The sequence below is a fragment of the Microchirus variegatus genome (assembly GCF_963457635.1).
Source record: "Microchirus variegatus genome assembly, chromosome: 8".
NCBI lineage: Eukaryota > Metazoa > Chordata > Actinopteri > Pleuronectiformes > Soleidae > Microchirus > Microchirus variegatus.
In genome coordinates, this window is record NC_139809.1 from 12,406,202 (window position 1) to 12,422,777 (window position 16,576).

Here is a 16,576-nt window from a genome sequence, read left to right on the forward strand (position 1 = left end):
CTGCATGTTTTCCCTGCTCCAACACACCTGGTTCATATAAATTGGTCGTTATCAGACTTCAGCAGAGTTCACTGATGAGCTGACCATTAGAATCAGGTGTGCAGGACAGTGGCTCCCCGGGACCAGGAGTGAGAACCCCTGCTATAGTATCTCCTCAATGTGGGCGGGGTCATCATAGCACGGCTGCTTGAAACTGTCGCGACGTCGTTTTACACGCGACATGGCAGTGTCGAAAATTGTATTGCTAAATATTGGAGATGAACGCATGTTTTCAGGATTATAAAAGCTACAGTTTGTGTCGGACGTCGCGCTCATGACATCAGAGCAGGTAGTAAAAAAAAAGTACCAGGTACTATCACTAATGGAAAAGCAAAAAAAAACAAAAAAAACACAGTAGATTCTCGCCTGGCTGAGCCAAGTCATATATAATGATCACAAAATACATTTATAATTTTAAATATTTCAATTTCTGTTGATACATCCCACCTTAATCTAAATTATGAGATAAACAGCATTCATAAAATAAAATTAAAGGTTTTTCTTTGGTAGGTAGGTTTGGTATTTATTGTCAAATATCTTTGGCAAAGATTGTAAAGTTTAGTTTCTTTCTGAAAGGAGCTGTTTGTATTAATGTAAGATATTTCCCTAGTGATTTTGTAGCATATTAATGAGAGTTTTATATTCGTTCAAACACATTGTGCTTCTATGAGAATGTCAATAAAGCAGCGTTGATACAATCACGTTTCCATCTTTGACCTTTTTAATTCTTCACTTTGGCAGTGAAACAGATGTCCAATAAGATACAGCATTTATTTACACTATATTATTATTATTATAACACTGAAGCGGAATCACTCGCAACCAATGTCCAGCTGCTCTGACATTTTTTTTTTAAAGGTACATTCCTATTATCACAGTAAGACTGAATAAATCGTGTAGTTTCTGAAATCCTTAATTCAGGTTTATACAAGTGACACAAACTTAAAAAAAATGAGGCGCTAAGAACTAAAGATTGTCTCCATGAGCCACATAAACAGTTTTCAGTTGGGAAATCATAATAGACTTCAGCAGGTGTAGAGTGTAATATGTGAGCCTCTTGTGTCCCTACTGGCAGCCAGCGACAGTGCAGTCAGCCCTGACTATGTGTGTGTACAATTACACTTCAAAAAGCCTGGACGATCCCTTTTTACAAATTTTAAAATAACTGCAAAATAAACTCAAATGGAAATTCTGCCATGGAACAACCGGCAGCAGCTTCAAACAATCAATGTCACACCACTCATTTGGAATTTCAGCTCAAGCTACCTCTCAGCGAAGGGACAAATCCTCACAGGGGTTTCCAGGAGAGAGAGAGACTTCAGGAAAGGGAATGTTTCATCTCGGCACACTCGAGGCTTTAGGGTTCATCAAACTGGATGTCCTGCAGCCGGCTGAAGGTGTGTCCATTCAGGCTGGACAAAGACAGGAACAGGTCCTTGCCGCTGTTGCACTCGTCGCCCGTCCAGTCGACGCGAACGACCACGGACCTGTCGCCGAGGTACGACCCCCCGTCTGGCCACGTCAGTCCCAAGTGATGACGATGAACCTGCCAAACAAAACAGAAATACGCCCAGTCACTCTCCCGCATCTAAAGTCCATAAATAAAATCAGTTTTTTTTTTTAGGTTTCAGAGAAGTGGGAGCAGCTGGTCTACAGCTGCCTCATTTGATAGGTTTGTGTCACTTGGATAAATGTGAATGAAGGATTTCAGATTCTGAAGTCACAATGATAACGCGTTAAGATAAGACTTCATGGAAGAGGCAGCAGTGGATCCACAACTCCTGTGTGCTCTGCTTTGTCTATGGACTATGGAATGAGAGAGAACTTCAAAAACTTCAATTTCCAGTTAAAAGTGGCTGTCTAATAAGACTCTACAGCAGAGTCATAAATAAATAAATAATAGATAGTGAGGCAGCTAAACTCTTCACCCTCAATGTGTGTACATAAGAATATATATATATATATAGACTCAACCCACTTTGATGAGTGTGCCGTCGTCGCAGTGCCACACGATGCCCTCGACTCGGCCCTCTTGACTCTGATGGAACCAAGAGCACAGCTGCTGGAAGTCCACTGGTGGAGGGTTTCGGATTTGAATGCTGCCGTGTGACACCAGGCAGTGAAGGGGCTGCTTCTTACTCCCCAGTCCTGTCATGATGAGTCAGATTCAACTTAAAATACTCCCATTTTATACAGAATGTCTATGCATTTGCTGTAATTAGATGCAGGCTTCTGATATTATATTTAATGCATAACCTAAAAAGTATAAATATAAATATTACCATAAGGATTCCCATTGACATTGGTTCCAATGAGCTCCAGGGTTTGCTCCATGAGGTCAGCCAGTGGAACGGCTGCGATATCCAGCACGTCTTCATCGTCTGCGTTGGGCCTGAGAACAAGAGCAGCGGCGGCTCCGTAGTCCACCACAGAGGAGTGCCAACAGTACTGCTTGTTGTTCTTCTCCACCGGTACCCAGCCTGAACAATGACACCCACCAACCAAGGGTCAATCAACCAAGTCAAGGAAGCAGCAGCAGAAGCCGCATTGAATTCAAGCATAGTACATCACATGAGAAAATGAAGCCGATTTTCTTCATCGAGATGTTTCACCAACTGTCAGACCAAAATATGTTCTCCCCATATATGTCATCTCCTTTTCAGTAAAGGTAAGCTCAAGATCTCTTCCTCCTCATCTATGAGCGCCAAGAAAGACGTAACTCGTACATAAATAAGTGCAAAAAAAACAAACTAACAATAGTGCCGCAGGAGCATTTAAATTAAACAAAGAAAACCCATATATTTGAGTTTCAACGTCAGTTTAAGAAGAACCTGGGATGTGTCCGAGTTCGTCAGGCATGGGATGGCCATTGTGGTGTTTGACCCTGTGAGCTGGGATCCACGTCTCTGGCACCATCTTAAAGTCTTCCTCTACGTTCCATGTGAAACCTGAAAACAACACTGACCTGATTAAATCATAGTCTTTTTGTTTTTTTTAAGTGTGGTTTACTGAGGTGCTAATACAGTACACAGTTGTCAGACAGCATTTTCCTACTGGTAACTTAAGTTTGTAAACTGTTAGTTCTCCAAAATCCTTTGAGAAAAAATTAAGCTGCTGGTCTGCTGTTGCCATGTTTGTTAAGTGGCAGAAAATCCTACAGAAAATCCTGTCTGACAGAGAGAAAAAATGGTAATTATATTCTGACTGTGTCTGTACCTTCAAACAACCACACTTCTATGAACTATCCCTTTAAACCATTCTACCCTTCCATCCTTTAGAAAGTATCAGGCTTACCTTTACAGGTCCTGTGAGAGTGCTGGTACTTTTTAAACCTCTTCTCCGCTTGTTTGTTAGGCTTCCTGTCAAGTCGAGCCCAGAGGTAAGGCTTCCCTGGAGAGAAAAAAACATGCATTAATTGGTGCATCCATCTGTATTTACTATGCATATCATCAACACTTATAGAAAGGTCTGTTGCAGTAATTATTTTCTTCACAAACAAATTTGTAATGCAACAATACCCCTGCAATAACCACCAGAAAAGACTAACAGGTAAAATCATTATACATGTTTGACACAACCCTGTCCAGTTTGAAGAGTTAACTATGGCCCAAAACGTACCTTTATAAAGTGTAACATAACAGCAGGTGCCATCAACCTTTTCTGTGGCAAGTGCACAATCAACATTGGCCTCCAAAGCCACGGGGTTCACGTGCGGAGTGGCAACAACCTGAAATTGCTGAAAACAGAATATTTAAGTTTTTAAGCACCATGTGATTTTTCTTTTTCTTATATCGAATCCAGTTAATGTCTTAATTTAAAAAAAAAAAAAAACAGTCAGTGAAAGTGAATCTCGAGGAATCACATGGTACCCAATACGATACAAGATACATGGTATTTTTAACTAACCGTTGGTACATCTAGCATTGTTGTTTATCATATTTTATTCTGTGTTGTTGTTTTCACTGTATTTATCACCAGTGTTTCGTGTATACTATCTTGTTGTTTGTATATATCTGATATTTCATCTTGTGCTGTTTTTATTTTCTGTCTCGCGACTTTAGGTGCAAAAGAGTGTATTTTGGCTAACTCAAAACATGCTAATTAATGTACACTGTCCCTGCCAAATAAACCAATTTAAATGTATTTTAACGCTGGCGATAATGTCTGAAGCTGGTACTTGGTATAAAAAGTTTTAGACTTTTTGTGTAAAAAATGTACTGACGGTCCCTGGACTCATGTTGTCATAGCGGTCCAGTTGCTATCTTCATACTTAGTGGGTGTGTGTGTGTTGTTGTGTAGCAGAGCTCACCTGACACTCTCTTTTTCTCGACTGTTCTTCCTTCACCTCCGTCACAAAGACACACGGTACCTTGTGCTGCACACAACCCAGACGCCGCATCTCTGCCTCCGACCAAATGTCCACCTGAAGTTTGTCGCTGACAACTGCGGCTTTTTCTCTTAGCGACGTTTAGGGCAACATGTTCATGTATTGGTGTAAAGAGAAGATGTCCGGTCACGTGGTCCGTTTCTTCCTCTTCTTCGTCCTCTCAACACGTCGTTTAGCCCCGGAGACTCTCGCGCCACCTTACTGCGAGGATGAGGATGTGTTCGTGTTCGTGTTCGTTCGTTCGTGTGTGTGTGTGTGTGTGTGTGTGTGTGTGTGTGTGTGTGTGTGTGTGTGTGTGTGTGTGTGTGTGTGTGTGTGTGTGTGTGTGTGTGTGTGTGTGTGTGTGTTCTTGTACTTGCAGCATACTGAGGACCAGTGAGGGTTTTAAACCAACAAAGTGAGGTAATTTTTACAGAGTGAGGACATTTTGGCCTTTTATTTCATTGAAATCACTTCCTTAGGTTGCTATAACATGCTATACTCAATTTGTCAAACATTTTAATTTTGGACGACTTTTCTCAAATTTTGGACCAAATTTTTTTTTTCAAATGTTGGACCAATTTTTTTTTTTCAAATTTTGGACCAACTTTTTTTTTCCAAATTTTGGACCAAATTATTTTTCCAAATTTTGGACCAATTTCTTTTTCAAAATTTGGGTCAACATTTTTGTTAAAATTTTGGGTCAAATTTTTTTTTCAAATTTTGGTCGACATAGTATAGTATGACGTTTTTGTAAAATGTTGGACCAAAAATGTAAAAAATAAAATAAAATCGAAAAAGTTTTCCAGCCCTTTTTGCTCTGGGGCTCCACCTGCAGACATTTTATGGTACTGCAACCAGTAGTTCTTTGTAGATGTCGTTCATGAAGTAGATATTTGTAATTGTGTTGATTTATAAAGTGGAAATGCTGGTCCTCAGTATGCAGCAAGTTCAAGAATGTGTGTGTGTGTGTGTGTGTGTGTGTGTGTGTGTGTGTGTGTGTGTGTGTGTGTGTGTGTGTGTGTGTGTGTGTGTGTGTGTGTGTGTGTGTGTGTGTGTGTGTGTGTGCTTTATGAGGAAATTCTACAAAACCAAACAAAGTGAGGACATCTTCACATCTTTTAATGGCATTTTCAGACTTTTCAGGATTAAGGCCAGGTTTAAGGGTTAGGCTTAGAATTGGGTTTAGATTCAGGACAAGTTCAGGGTGAGATGTGGGTTTGTTTGTGAGTGTGTGTGTTGTACTTGTATTTATATCTTTGTGAGGTCAAAATAACTTGAAACTAACTTTTGTGAGGACATTTTGCCCTTGTGGGAACACAATTTAAAGGATTAAGACCAGGTTTTAGGGTTAGGTACATTTAAATAGTACTCTGATGTGTATTGTTTATTGCATTAGAGTTAATTTATATTATTTATTTTTAAATTGATTTAAGGAATAGTTCAGGTCTTGACGTTTGTGACAAATAATGTGACAAAATATTATTTACTAACTTATATACTGTATAAATGACTAGAACCAACAAGAGACTGTGAGCACACAAGGAAAAACCGACGTTAGCCACTGCTCACATAATAATATACATGCTATTTTAAGTGTAAATTAACTGAAAGAAAATAATGTGTTCATAACTTTGACCTTTAGTCATTTTTACTATAAAAGTATCTTTATCTTCCCAGGAACTTATACAGAACACCATGGCATTAAAACAAAATGGTAGATTTATTTCTTCTTATTTCTATAATTACTGACAAGCACTTTATTGGGACCTTATGCACACAAACACAGATATAATCAGCCCAAATGGCCTAACTGGCAACCCTGACCTAACCCTTAGCAGAGAATACAACAGAAGAAATTCAAATGTTTACTGGATTCATCAAACAAATGACTGCAGCTTTTTAATCTCAGAATAAAGGCAAATTTAGAGGGAAAACGTCATACAGTATAATAAACTGCATGTTAATATTTACAGACACAATGAGAACTAAAAGAAACCAAGCAAGCTATTTATAAAGTAATCCTTCCTGGAATCGGTATGTTTTGTATTTATATTTATGAGGTCAAGCTCTGGCTGTATTTCATCAATTTCACTCTATAAAAGAAAGAAAGCTACTCTGTGTACATGGCTTTGAGGTCTGGATTCACGCATAGTGTGATATCACTGGAGTACTTCCTGTCTGATTCGTCATATGCATCATCCTCTTCTGCTCCATGCTGGCCGTGTAAGTCCATCTCACTATCAGTGTGCTTCCACATTTCCGTCTCTGTATCGTCCTTCTGCTGACCCAGAGGCCAGAGGGTGAAAATATTCCTGGTAAAAAAAAACAAAGAGAAGAAAAAAGTTTGATTCAAATGTACAGGAAATGCTGTACATCATACATCATTGTTCTGTTTATTGACCCTTAAACTGCCTCTTACTGCAAAAACCGTAATAAAAAAGAAAGACGTTTTTTAAAAGTGTGAGGTCCATTGTGTAAGAATTAGTGACATCTAATGATGAGACTGTAGATGGTAACTGGAAAATAAGGGGGTTATGACAAGGGTTATGCATGCCTTCTTAAAGGTGCATTATGTAATAAATATTAAGCAACTGGCCATAAAATCCTCCTAATATGTCACAGAGACTCAGGAATAATGTTCATATAACAAACTGAACTCACCAACAACAACAGTACAGCCAAAATATTTACATTAAGAAAATATTTTGCAGACTGCAAATCATGTTTATGTTTTGAAATCATGTTTTGGCATGTGGCGCCACCTACCGCCGTCTACCAATCATTGCAGTCAGTAGAGTCTCAGCTGCCAAGCAACCACGGGTTGCCAGTTATGACAGAAAACGAAGCCTAAAAGACCTTGTTATTTTGAATTTGAATGTAGTAACCGTTTTTGGCCGCATTCTTACATATGGCACCTTTAATTTAAAATAAAAGGCTTATTCCAAGACTATAAAATATTATAATATTATTATTTTAAAGTGATTATACATTTATACTATATACTTAGCCACATAAGAAAATGCTTGACAATATCTGAAAAATATGTTCACTGCTTTATCAGAAGTATAACATTGCTACTATGGAACCACATGGCATGTTTTTTTTCCTCCTGTATTACAAATAAAAGCAGCCTTTTCTGTACTTGAGGGGAAATAATTCAGATCAGAAAACATGACTCACAGCTTGTAGTACGACACAACACCTGCTGCTGCCAGGAGCAGGAGAATGACGCCAAGAATGATGAGTGCCGTGGGCACAGCTGGAAAAACAACAACAACAACAAAGCATCAACCCACTGCCCCAGTTTCCGTAATTTATATCATTACACCACTCGAGGCACCAGTTCAAGCTGAAAAAATAGTAATAAAGTCACATATTGTTTTTGGGGTGGGATTTGTGCATAATAACCTTATAATAATAATAAAGTTGCAGGAAATAGTAAATAGTTGCAGGAAAAGTAAAGCTTCCAACTTTATTAGATTGATATCACAAGTTGCACTATACATGATGTTTACTTGTTTTTATTTTTTAGTGACGTATAGGAAGTGCAATAATATCAGTCCCTTTCAAACTCATTAGCTCTGTTTTCTATATGAACTAAATTAAAAGTTTTGTCTCAAAATAGTCATATCCACCAAGAAAACAAAAGTGAAAAGATCCAAAAGGTCAAGACAAATACCTGCGAGAGAAGATCTTGCAGAGCTCACATTGTGAGGCAGCACCGGCACAGAGGTGGAGGAGACCAACGTGATAATGACAGTGGTAGGGTGAGACGGAGATGTGGGAAAACGGGCGGACGAAGTTTCCAGAGACGTTGAGGTGGAGAAAATTCCAGTTGAACGTGTCGTCTCAACCGGGGAAGTGGAAGAAGTGTCCTCTGGGGGTTTAGTTGTTGTTGTTTTTGGCTCTTCTGTTGTTGATGTAAGCTCAGTTGTGGGGGGTGTTGCGGTTAGGGTCAGTGCTGTCGCTGTGGTTGGAGAGGAGGAGGTAGTCTGGGGTGCAGCTTTTGGTGTATTTGAAGTTTCCTCTATATCTGTAAATGGTGTGTGAAAAAAAAAAAGTTTAAATGAACCTCTTATTCAAGGAACTGATGTTCAATATAATCTTTTCTGTGGAAGCCACTTCTCTGTAATATACACATCTTTGTTTTTTAATGAGAACAAGACCTTTGGTAAGGAGGCCATGATGCACATATATAGCACCACTATATAATGATCATGGAAATAAAATAATTATATCAATAAATAAATAAATCAACAGTACCTGAAGCATTGAAACAGAAAACAGCGAACTTTCTGTCTGCACCAGCGAACCACCGCACAAGTCCAGTTTGACCCTGTCCACATTTTGTGTTTGGTGTAATTCGTGGGATGGCGGCAATCTGCTCTGCTATCCAGCCATATCTGTCCAAAGGAGTGTGAATGTGCCAATATTAATAAAATTAATGACAAGAAGAAAAAAAAACCAACATGTACATATTGCTATAGGCAGCCTTCTTTGAACTCCTTCCACAGCACTGGATTTTTAGATTAGCCTGGGACTACAAACATCTGGAACGGTTGCATTTTTGTTTATGAACATTGTTGATGTCTGTCATTTAAAAAAAATATGTATAACATAAGAGGTGGAAGCCAACTGTGATATCTAGGGGCCATGGGTTGTGCTCGCTTTACCAACTGAGCTATCCAGCTACCCTGGAATTGTTATCTAACAATAAGATAAAGCTATTTTCCTTCATGTCCCCACTTGCAGCCATGTTTTCAGTGAGAAAAATACTATGTTTCAGGCTGGTTCTCAGTGCAAGAGGCATGCACATTATGGCCACTACTGTCTATGTGTCAGTATCTCATTCAATCCTAAAATCATGAACTATTCCTAGTAGAGTGTTTTCTGCTCATGGCTCAGGACTCACAGCTGCCACAGCACAACAGCTACTACATGTTTTCGGGCCTACTTGCACGTTTCCAGTCCTTGCTGCAGTGCCCCCATCATCTGGTCTTCGGTCGCTATTGTGACGTTCAGAGACAGGCAGGCGGCTCTGGCAGACGTGAAGTTAAATGTGTACTTTTCTCCTTCGATGAACATGAAGACTCCGGCAACTCTCTGACTGTGGCCGACTCCTGCAGCTATGCAAAAATAATTTAAAAGATATGGGATTTGTTTAAATTACATAACACAACATTTCAACAATGTGCATTTAGTTCTTACTCGTGTAATGACATATGGACGTGCTTTCCCCACTATTAAAAGCTACTGTAGTATTAACTATATAATTTCTACAACCATCTCCCTCCTTCTAACGTCACTATACCTATATATAAACAGTAAATAAGAATATCTTTTCTGCTGTCATTGATACAAGATGCATACTATTTTATTTGCATTTATGCTGATTGTCATATGAAAATCAGGTTCACAGCCAAACTATGCTGTGAATATTCCTATAACCATAAAAGCTCATGCATGCAAGCGCTAAACCATACATTCAACATGCAAAAGTAACACCAACTAATATTCCTGTATTATCTGCTCCACCTACATCAGACACTAAACACTCACCTTTAATTAAACCAGCTGCAGAGGCAGGAAATGAGGCTGCAAAGCACACTGGTAAAAAGTGAGTGATAAACCAATTCCGTGCCATTTTTAGTGAGTGAAAAAAGTTACAACTGGAGTGGACAAAAGTGAACAACCAAATAAAGCGAATGCAGGGGAAAAAAAACCTCAGGAAAAAAATGTGATGTAGATTAGAAGAGGAAACAGGAACTTTAGGTCAAACCTGCTTGATGGCCTGTTGTGAGATAACAGTCACATCCACATGAGAACGACCTTGACAGAAGCTCTCTCCATGTTCAATTCAGACATTTCTGTTTTGATCAATTTATCAATTTGACATTTCAATACCACAACTACAACAAATTAAGTATTTCCGGGAAATAATAAAGCAAGATGATAAAAACCTGAGCTTTATTTTTTTGATCTCAGTGGAGCTGCAAGCATCTCTTACAGAGGTATGTTAGCTCATGACAGGCCAGTCGGAAACAGAGTTTCCTGTGTTTTCTGTCACCTTTTTAAAACCCCACCTCTCTTCATTTTATGTCAAATTGTAAATTAAACTGTGGTACTTTCAGCACTGTGTCTACAAACTGATGTTGTAACACCTGAATTTGCCTTTTTGTCCTTTAAAAATTATGATATTTGAGATTTTAATTGATCAAAGTATACAAGGATGATCTCTTGGCAAGAAACCACCCTACTGAGTCTACAGACACAGACCACAGGAAGTAAAAACTCCAGCCTCAGTACAGCACTGCTAGTAGGAGACAACATTTCTCATGGAGATGATTTCATTACACTACACCTCAAACAGTAGCTCAATTATTGTTATTCCAAGGACCAGTTACTCTTCACTCTAAAGCCTGAGGCCTTCTCCGCTCTCTGGAACCCAGAATCAAGGGAACCTAAACGCAGGAATCATAGAGGTCTTGCAGCATGAGGGCTGCTCCTCCATGTTATTTCACGAGAATTTGCAGTCACTTTATCATCACTTGCTGACAGCAAGGCCGCCCTGATGTCCACGGTGCTAAAGGTAAAGAGGTCATGCCTCTTTCACGACCCAGTAAATAACACGTGAACAATGGAGCTTCCTGCTGCTTTTAGAGTCCAGTGAGGCTTGTGTTGTAAAGGATACAGTGCTGTAACGCAGATACTAGCTGACGGACGAGCTGATTGGTCACGCTTCCCTGGTCAAGAGGAGTTTACGTCTCACTTCACTCAATGAGAGGAAAGCAATATTCAAGACGGTTCCCTTCACGGAGCATCCTTACAGAGGAAATTGTAAGTGAAACACTTTTGAAACAGACCACTGATCCAGAGCAAGTTAACAAAATGACCCATAATGAAGCAAACCACTTCCTTAGTTGAATCACTACACACCCTGAGAACTGTTAAATGGGCACAAAAAGGGTCTAATATCAAGTATAATAGACCATTACCTCCACTCTGTGTTTTGGTATTATTTCATACTTTTCTCTGTGATAATAGCTGTCTGTCATTAAATATGACCAACATAACACATGTTTTTCTGCTGCTACAAACTAGAATCTTGTCAAAACGAATTTATTCAAAGTAAAAACAATATCTCATTTTGAAATAGTAAAGTCCTTCCTAAATTATGAAGCTTTTTGCAGACAGGAAGTGGTGAGAAGGGCTTTGTTGGTTGATTGCTGACCTCTGCTGTATGCTCCCATCCAAAGCCAATCGTAGTATTTAAGGGGGTTCTGTGGGTAACTGTGGATTAATTTAATCAGCCATTCTAAACATTGAATTAAAGTCAGCAGAGATAAAGCGTGTCCTCATACCAGAACACAGAGCCTGCCTGCTTCTGTCGCACACAGGTTTGTCGGTCCTATTATGTTACCATAATGAATAATGAATGATTCCCAGTTGGCGATAGGATCCAACCCATGAACTCAGCATGAAACTGATAACTTCATTCAAGTTGTTTGCCACTGTTCTGGCCACAAACCAGGAGCCCCCATCTTCTCTCAGAGCATCATTGCAGTAATGGTGGAGTAAACGACCTCAAAATGTCCCTCAGAGCCAAGTCCCACACAGACCTGCAGACGACTGGCAGGTTCTCACTGGACGACAGCTTATACAAATCCTTCTCCACGAGCAGCAGTAACGTCAACAAAGGCAGCTGGTTCAGGAACGAGGCAACAGAAGAGGTTAAAGGTCTTCCCAAGCCAACCAGGCGGCCTGTACGGGCAGTTAGACCAGTCAGTGCAATCAACTCCAATGGCTCCTTTCTTCAGATTAACCACCTGCAAGGAGACCTGGTCAGAAAAAGGAAGGTAAGTGGGGAGATGGAGGAGTTTGGATGTGAGCTGGATCTGGCCTCTGGCTTTTTCACAAACCCATGGTGATTTAGTTAAGTTTAATTGACACCCGGAGTAAAAATAGCTATTGTATTCTTATATGGATGGATATGGATGGACTGGTGTGTGCGTCTTTGGGACCAGTTGGAAAAAACAACTGAAGTATAGTAGCACTGTTACCAATAGACATCTATCAACAATATAAATTACACAAAAACTATCACTTCCAAGGTCTACAGCACGTGTCAAACTCAAGGCCCGGGGGCCAGATGTGTCATGTCATTTTATGTGGCCCTAGCGAGTGATCAATTGGTCTTAAAAATCTGTTAAACAGTTAAAATAGGTCTATGCTGCTTTAAGGCATGAGTTGACTATAAACTACATTTCCCATAATGCATGGCGATTGTTTTACCCGCAAAGTGATGGCACCGCCACTAGATCGCAGTGTATCATTGTACATGCATCATGCGACGAGTGAAATTGAATAAGTACTAAATACAGAACATCATTTAGCAATATGTTACCGAGTAGTTACTTTTTATTTTACATCATATTTGGTAACATTTAGTTACATGTACTCTGTATGACAGTTCCACTGTTATATGTGGAAAAGAAAATGGTCCCTGATTGCTGGAATGAGGAATTTCATACTGGCCGAAGCTCTCTGCATCCAATGAGGTCATCCATTACATCTGAAGGAAGGTCATTATCGGGTTTACGTAGTGTTTGGGAGGGGAGGTGATTTTGTGTAATCCTTCATTGTACGAGTTTTTATCCTCTAGAATACATCTTCAAAGTGTCCAGTTTTTCTTGCATATTATTCACGTCTGACAATTCAAAAAATTCTTCAGGAATGTGAGGATCTGAGGAAAGAAAACAAGTACTTATTAAACGAGATCCACATGGAGCGGATTATGATGCGCACAGATAGCGAGCTAACCATGAGGAACCTGAGGAACCTGAACCAGGAGCTGCAGGACCAAATCAAAGAGGTACACGTCGCAGCACTGGACACAGTCTTCAACAGCACATCATTCACTTTTGTATGTCTTATGGATGTCTTGTTCTCACATCAGATGGAATGTATGGAGTGTATACTGATAGCCTTAAACATTTTCAACAAATTAAAGGGATTGTTCAAGTTTTTTTGAAGAGAGGCTGTATTAGATAGAAATAAATAAACTGTGCTGTGCACGCCCACTACCTCAAGAGACATAGATGCAGATCTTTTACTTGCAGGTAAGATAGAAATGATCTACATCCCCTACAGTCTGTGCTATAAGAAAAAAATGCACTGGTTTATCTCATCGTTGAAGACACCAAAGTTTGTGTCGCTTTGTGAACTGCTCACTCCCTGCACCAAAGCCCAGAGAGAAAATCTGCGGTTTTATGACACAGTACACAGATGTTGCATTAATACAGGGCTGCTGCTCAAAGTGCTTATTATTCTCTCTGGACTTTAGTGTGAAAATGTGAACGGTTTACTGATTATGTAAAAAAAAAATTTGGTCCTTTTTAAAAAATATGTTACCTGACGGCTGGCTTGCATCCGTGTAACCGTTGCCTAGCAACTGTACAACTTGAACCCCTCCATTCTTGGCATTTAAAGGCAGCAGTAGAGTTCTATTTGTAGGTCTCGCTGACATAACTGCGTAAAACATGAAATTAGCTTTATGAGCAAAATCAGAAAATACTGCATGAAAATGATGATACATGATTTTTCCAGATTAACTCTAAACTGTGTAAACAACTTCTGGTGCCGTTGACCTACTGTATGTACAGTCATGTCATGTCATAGTGTTACTGTGTCGAGCGGATGGTGTTGCATTGCATCTACAGACAAAGACAGGCTTCTACAGTTTCCTGACCAAGTCATCACCATGTACACACCCTCCCGCCCCGACCCACTCTTTCTCTCTCTTTCTGGCCTCCATCAGCTGATGGTAAAGCTGTATCAGAGCCAACAGAGGGCGACATTGTGTTCCCATGTAGCAGATGAGGCGAAGGAGTCCAGGGGGGAAGCGGAGAAGAGCAAAGCCCTGGCTGAGGCCCGGGCCCTTGGGTGTCAGAGGGACAAAGATGTGGCTGAGGCTGACAGGAAGCACCTGAGTGAGGAGCTTCAGCAGCTTAAAAAAGAAGTACATACACACACAAACACCCAATATATAATATGTACTCCTCAGATACTTTATCATAAATCCATTTGTTGGGGCATAAAATCAATAAAAAAAACCAATACAAGTTAAAAAGTAACATAATACAATGGTAAAATCTAGATGAAATGGTCCAGGTTGACTGTTCTTATCCTGAAAGGAGAAGAGGTGGGTCTTTAAAGGTGATTTAAAATGGTAAATTAGATAGGGCATATAACATTATTATTAATTATGATGGATTCATATGGAATCTGTATGGAATCTTTTTTTCTTCTTTTTCTTTTTTGCAGCACATCGATCTGCAACTTTTACAGGCTCAAACAGAGAAGAACTATTTTGAAGCTAAGTTGAAATTAGATCGGGTTTCGGGGGAGAAGCAGACCCTGCTGCAGGAGAACAAAAGCCTGCAGGTGGACAGAGATGACCTACGACAGAAGATGAGACAGGTCACGCAAGAAAATGTCCAAATTAAAGAGAGGTGAGTGTATTCATGTAATGTAATGAGTGTTCGGGATACAATGACAAAATATACTGAGCGGACCAAGGATAGAGCCCTGATGTACACCAGATCTTAGCTGTGAGAAAAGAAAAGAACAAGAAAGAAGAAAAACATAACGCGTTTTTAGTGTATTGGGGACATGGGAGCTGCTGGTCTACTGATGCCCAGCAGGGGAAGCAGGGGAGCAGCTAGAGGGCAGCCAGCCCGGGGGGGGGACGGAGAAAGGAAGAGAAAGAAAAAGCAGATGAGATGAAAGGGAAGAATTTAAATGTAGATGTCAAAGGAAAATAAACGTAGGGGAAGACATGGGGAGGTTTGATGCTGCAAAAACCCTATAGAAGACATGCTGTGGTTTAATGTGGAGGAATCGTCATTAAATCACACTATGTCACCTTTATTTGGACGTGTGCATAGGTGGTCCCTGTCCACCGTCCTGAATCCCGATGTTCTCAGTTTGTGCAGATTTAACCAAACACGCTACAGTGAAGAGTGTGACAGTGCACTTGTTTTAAAGATTCAAGAACAATCTTTGCTGTCTTGTGTGGTACAGATAAGATAAGATGCAGCCTGCCTGTAAAAATCAGATTTAAGTTGAGACATTACGCCTGTGCTGTTTTCACACAGTGAGATGAATATGCGGCACAGAGCGACGGCGTCCGAGGAGGCGAGCAAAAAGGCCAACCAGGCTCAGCGGGAGGCTGATGCCGAGAGGCGTCAGGCTGAGAAGGAGAGGCAGGAGCGAACGGCCGAGTGCCTCAGCTGGAGGGAGAGGCACCAGGAGTTAGCCGACAGGTTCAGAGCTCAGGAGGACCTGAAGGCTCTGAGGCAGAACAAAGCAGTAAGACAACATGATCGACGCACGGTTGAGTCGAATTTTTAAAAGTGTGTCAATGTTGTGGTCAATTTTTTTCTACCACCAGTGTCAAGCCAACATCAAGAGCTACTTCCTGTGCATGACAGAGAGCGACCAGAGGGTTAAAATCCTCAAAAATCAAGACGGCAACCCGAGAAATTTCACGGTAAGATGATTCAGATGTCAGTAACACTGGGCTTCATAAAGAAGCAGCTTTTACTCATCACTGCACGTCAACTGTGTGTAATATATCTTTGTTCCAGGAAGGAGACCCGGTGTACATCTCCACTCCTGAGTCCAGTTCTGAGGAGCCTGAGAGGAGTTCATCAAGGTAAGCACTGCGTCAGCTGCCTGTAGCCACTAGGGGGCATTAAACACAGCTATTGAAGCATGGTGCCCAAAGGCATTCTTTATTCAGGCCTGGGTGTTAGAGGGTTCTGTTCGAGTGTGTAGGAGCAGGGAAGCACCTAAAACATGCAGGACAGTGGCTCCCCAGGACCAGGAGTGAGAAACTTTGCAGTATATCATTAGCCTAGCGTAGCTTAACGTAGCATAACACTAAGATACAGCTTGCAAATGCTAGTGTTACACTTGACAAAAGACCATAGCTCTTTGAAACACCCTATACAAAATGTAATACAAATTAAAATGAGCCATTTCCTAAAAATTAATTTAAAAGCTACCTAGAATGCTAGCTGTTTCCCCCCATTCGATGTTAAGGCTTAGCTACATATTCATTACACTCATTTAATTCCCACCAAGAAAATTAATTAATGTATTTAC

The 16,576-nt window shown here is 40.3% G+C and overlaps 2 protein-coding genes across 2 annotated transcripts; both read right to left on the minus strand.

Moving 5' to 3' along the window:
• Nucleotides 1-762: 762 nt before the first annotated feature.
• rlig1 (RNA 5'-phosphate and 3'-OH ligase 1) lies at nucleotides 763-4,438 on the minus strand (the record flags this gene model as incomplete). The annotated part of the gene is made up of 7 exons (XM_083893575.1): nucleotides 763-1,585; nucleotides 2,018-2,187; nucleotides 2,322-2,519; nucleotides 2,871-2,987; nucleotides 3,334-3,429; nucleotides 3,658-3,775; nucleotides 4,349-4,438. 7 exons carry the CDS (start codon nucleotides 4,436-4,438, stop codon nucleotides 1,397-1,399), a joined length of 978 nt encoding a protein of 325 aa, XP_083749701.1. The 3' UTR covers nucleotides 763-1,396.
• A 2,080-nt stretch (nucleotides 4,439-6,518) lies between these two features.
• On the minus strand, nucleotides 6,519-11,949 carry lyve1b (lymphatic vessel endothelial hyaluronic receptor 1b; the record flags this gene model as incomplete). Its single annotated transcript, XM_083893769.1, has 5 exons — nucleotides 6,519-6,720; nucleotides 7,589-7,667; nucleotides 8,672-8,811; nucleotides 9,363-9,534; nucleotides 11,937-11,949. The coding sequence occupies 5 exons, from the start codon at nucleotides 11,947-11,949 to the stop codon at nucleotides 6,519-6,521; spliced, it is 606 nt and encodes a 201-aa protein (XP_083749895.1).
• Between the last annotated feature and the right edge of the window lie 4,627 nt (nucleotides 11,950-16,576).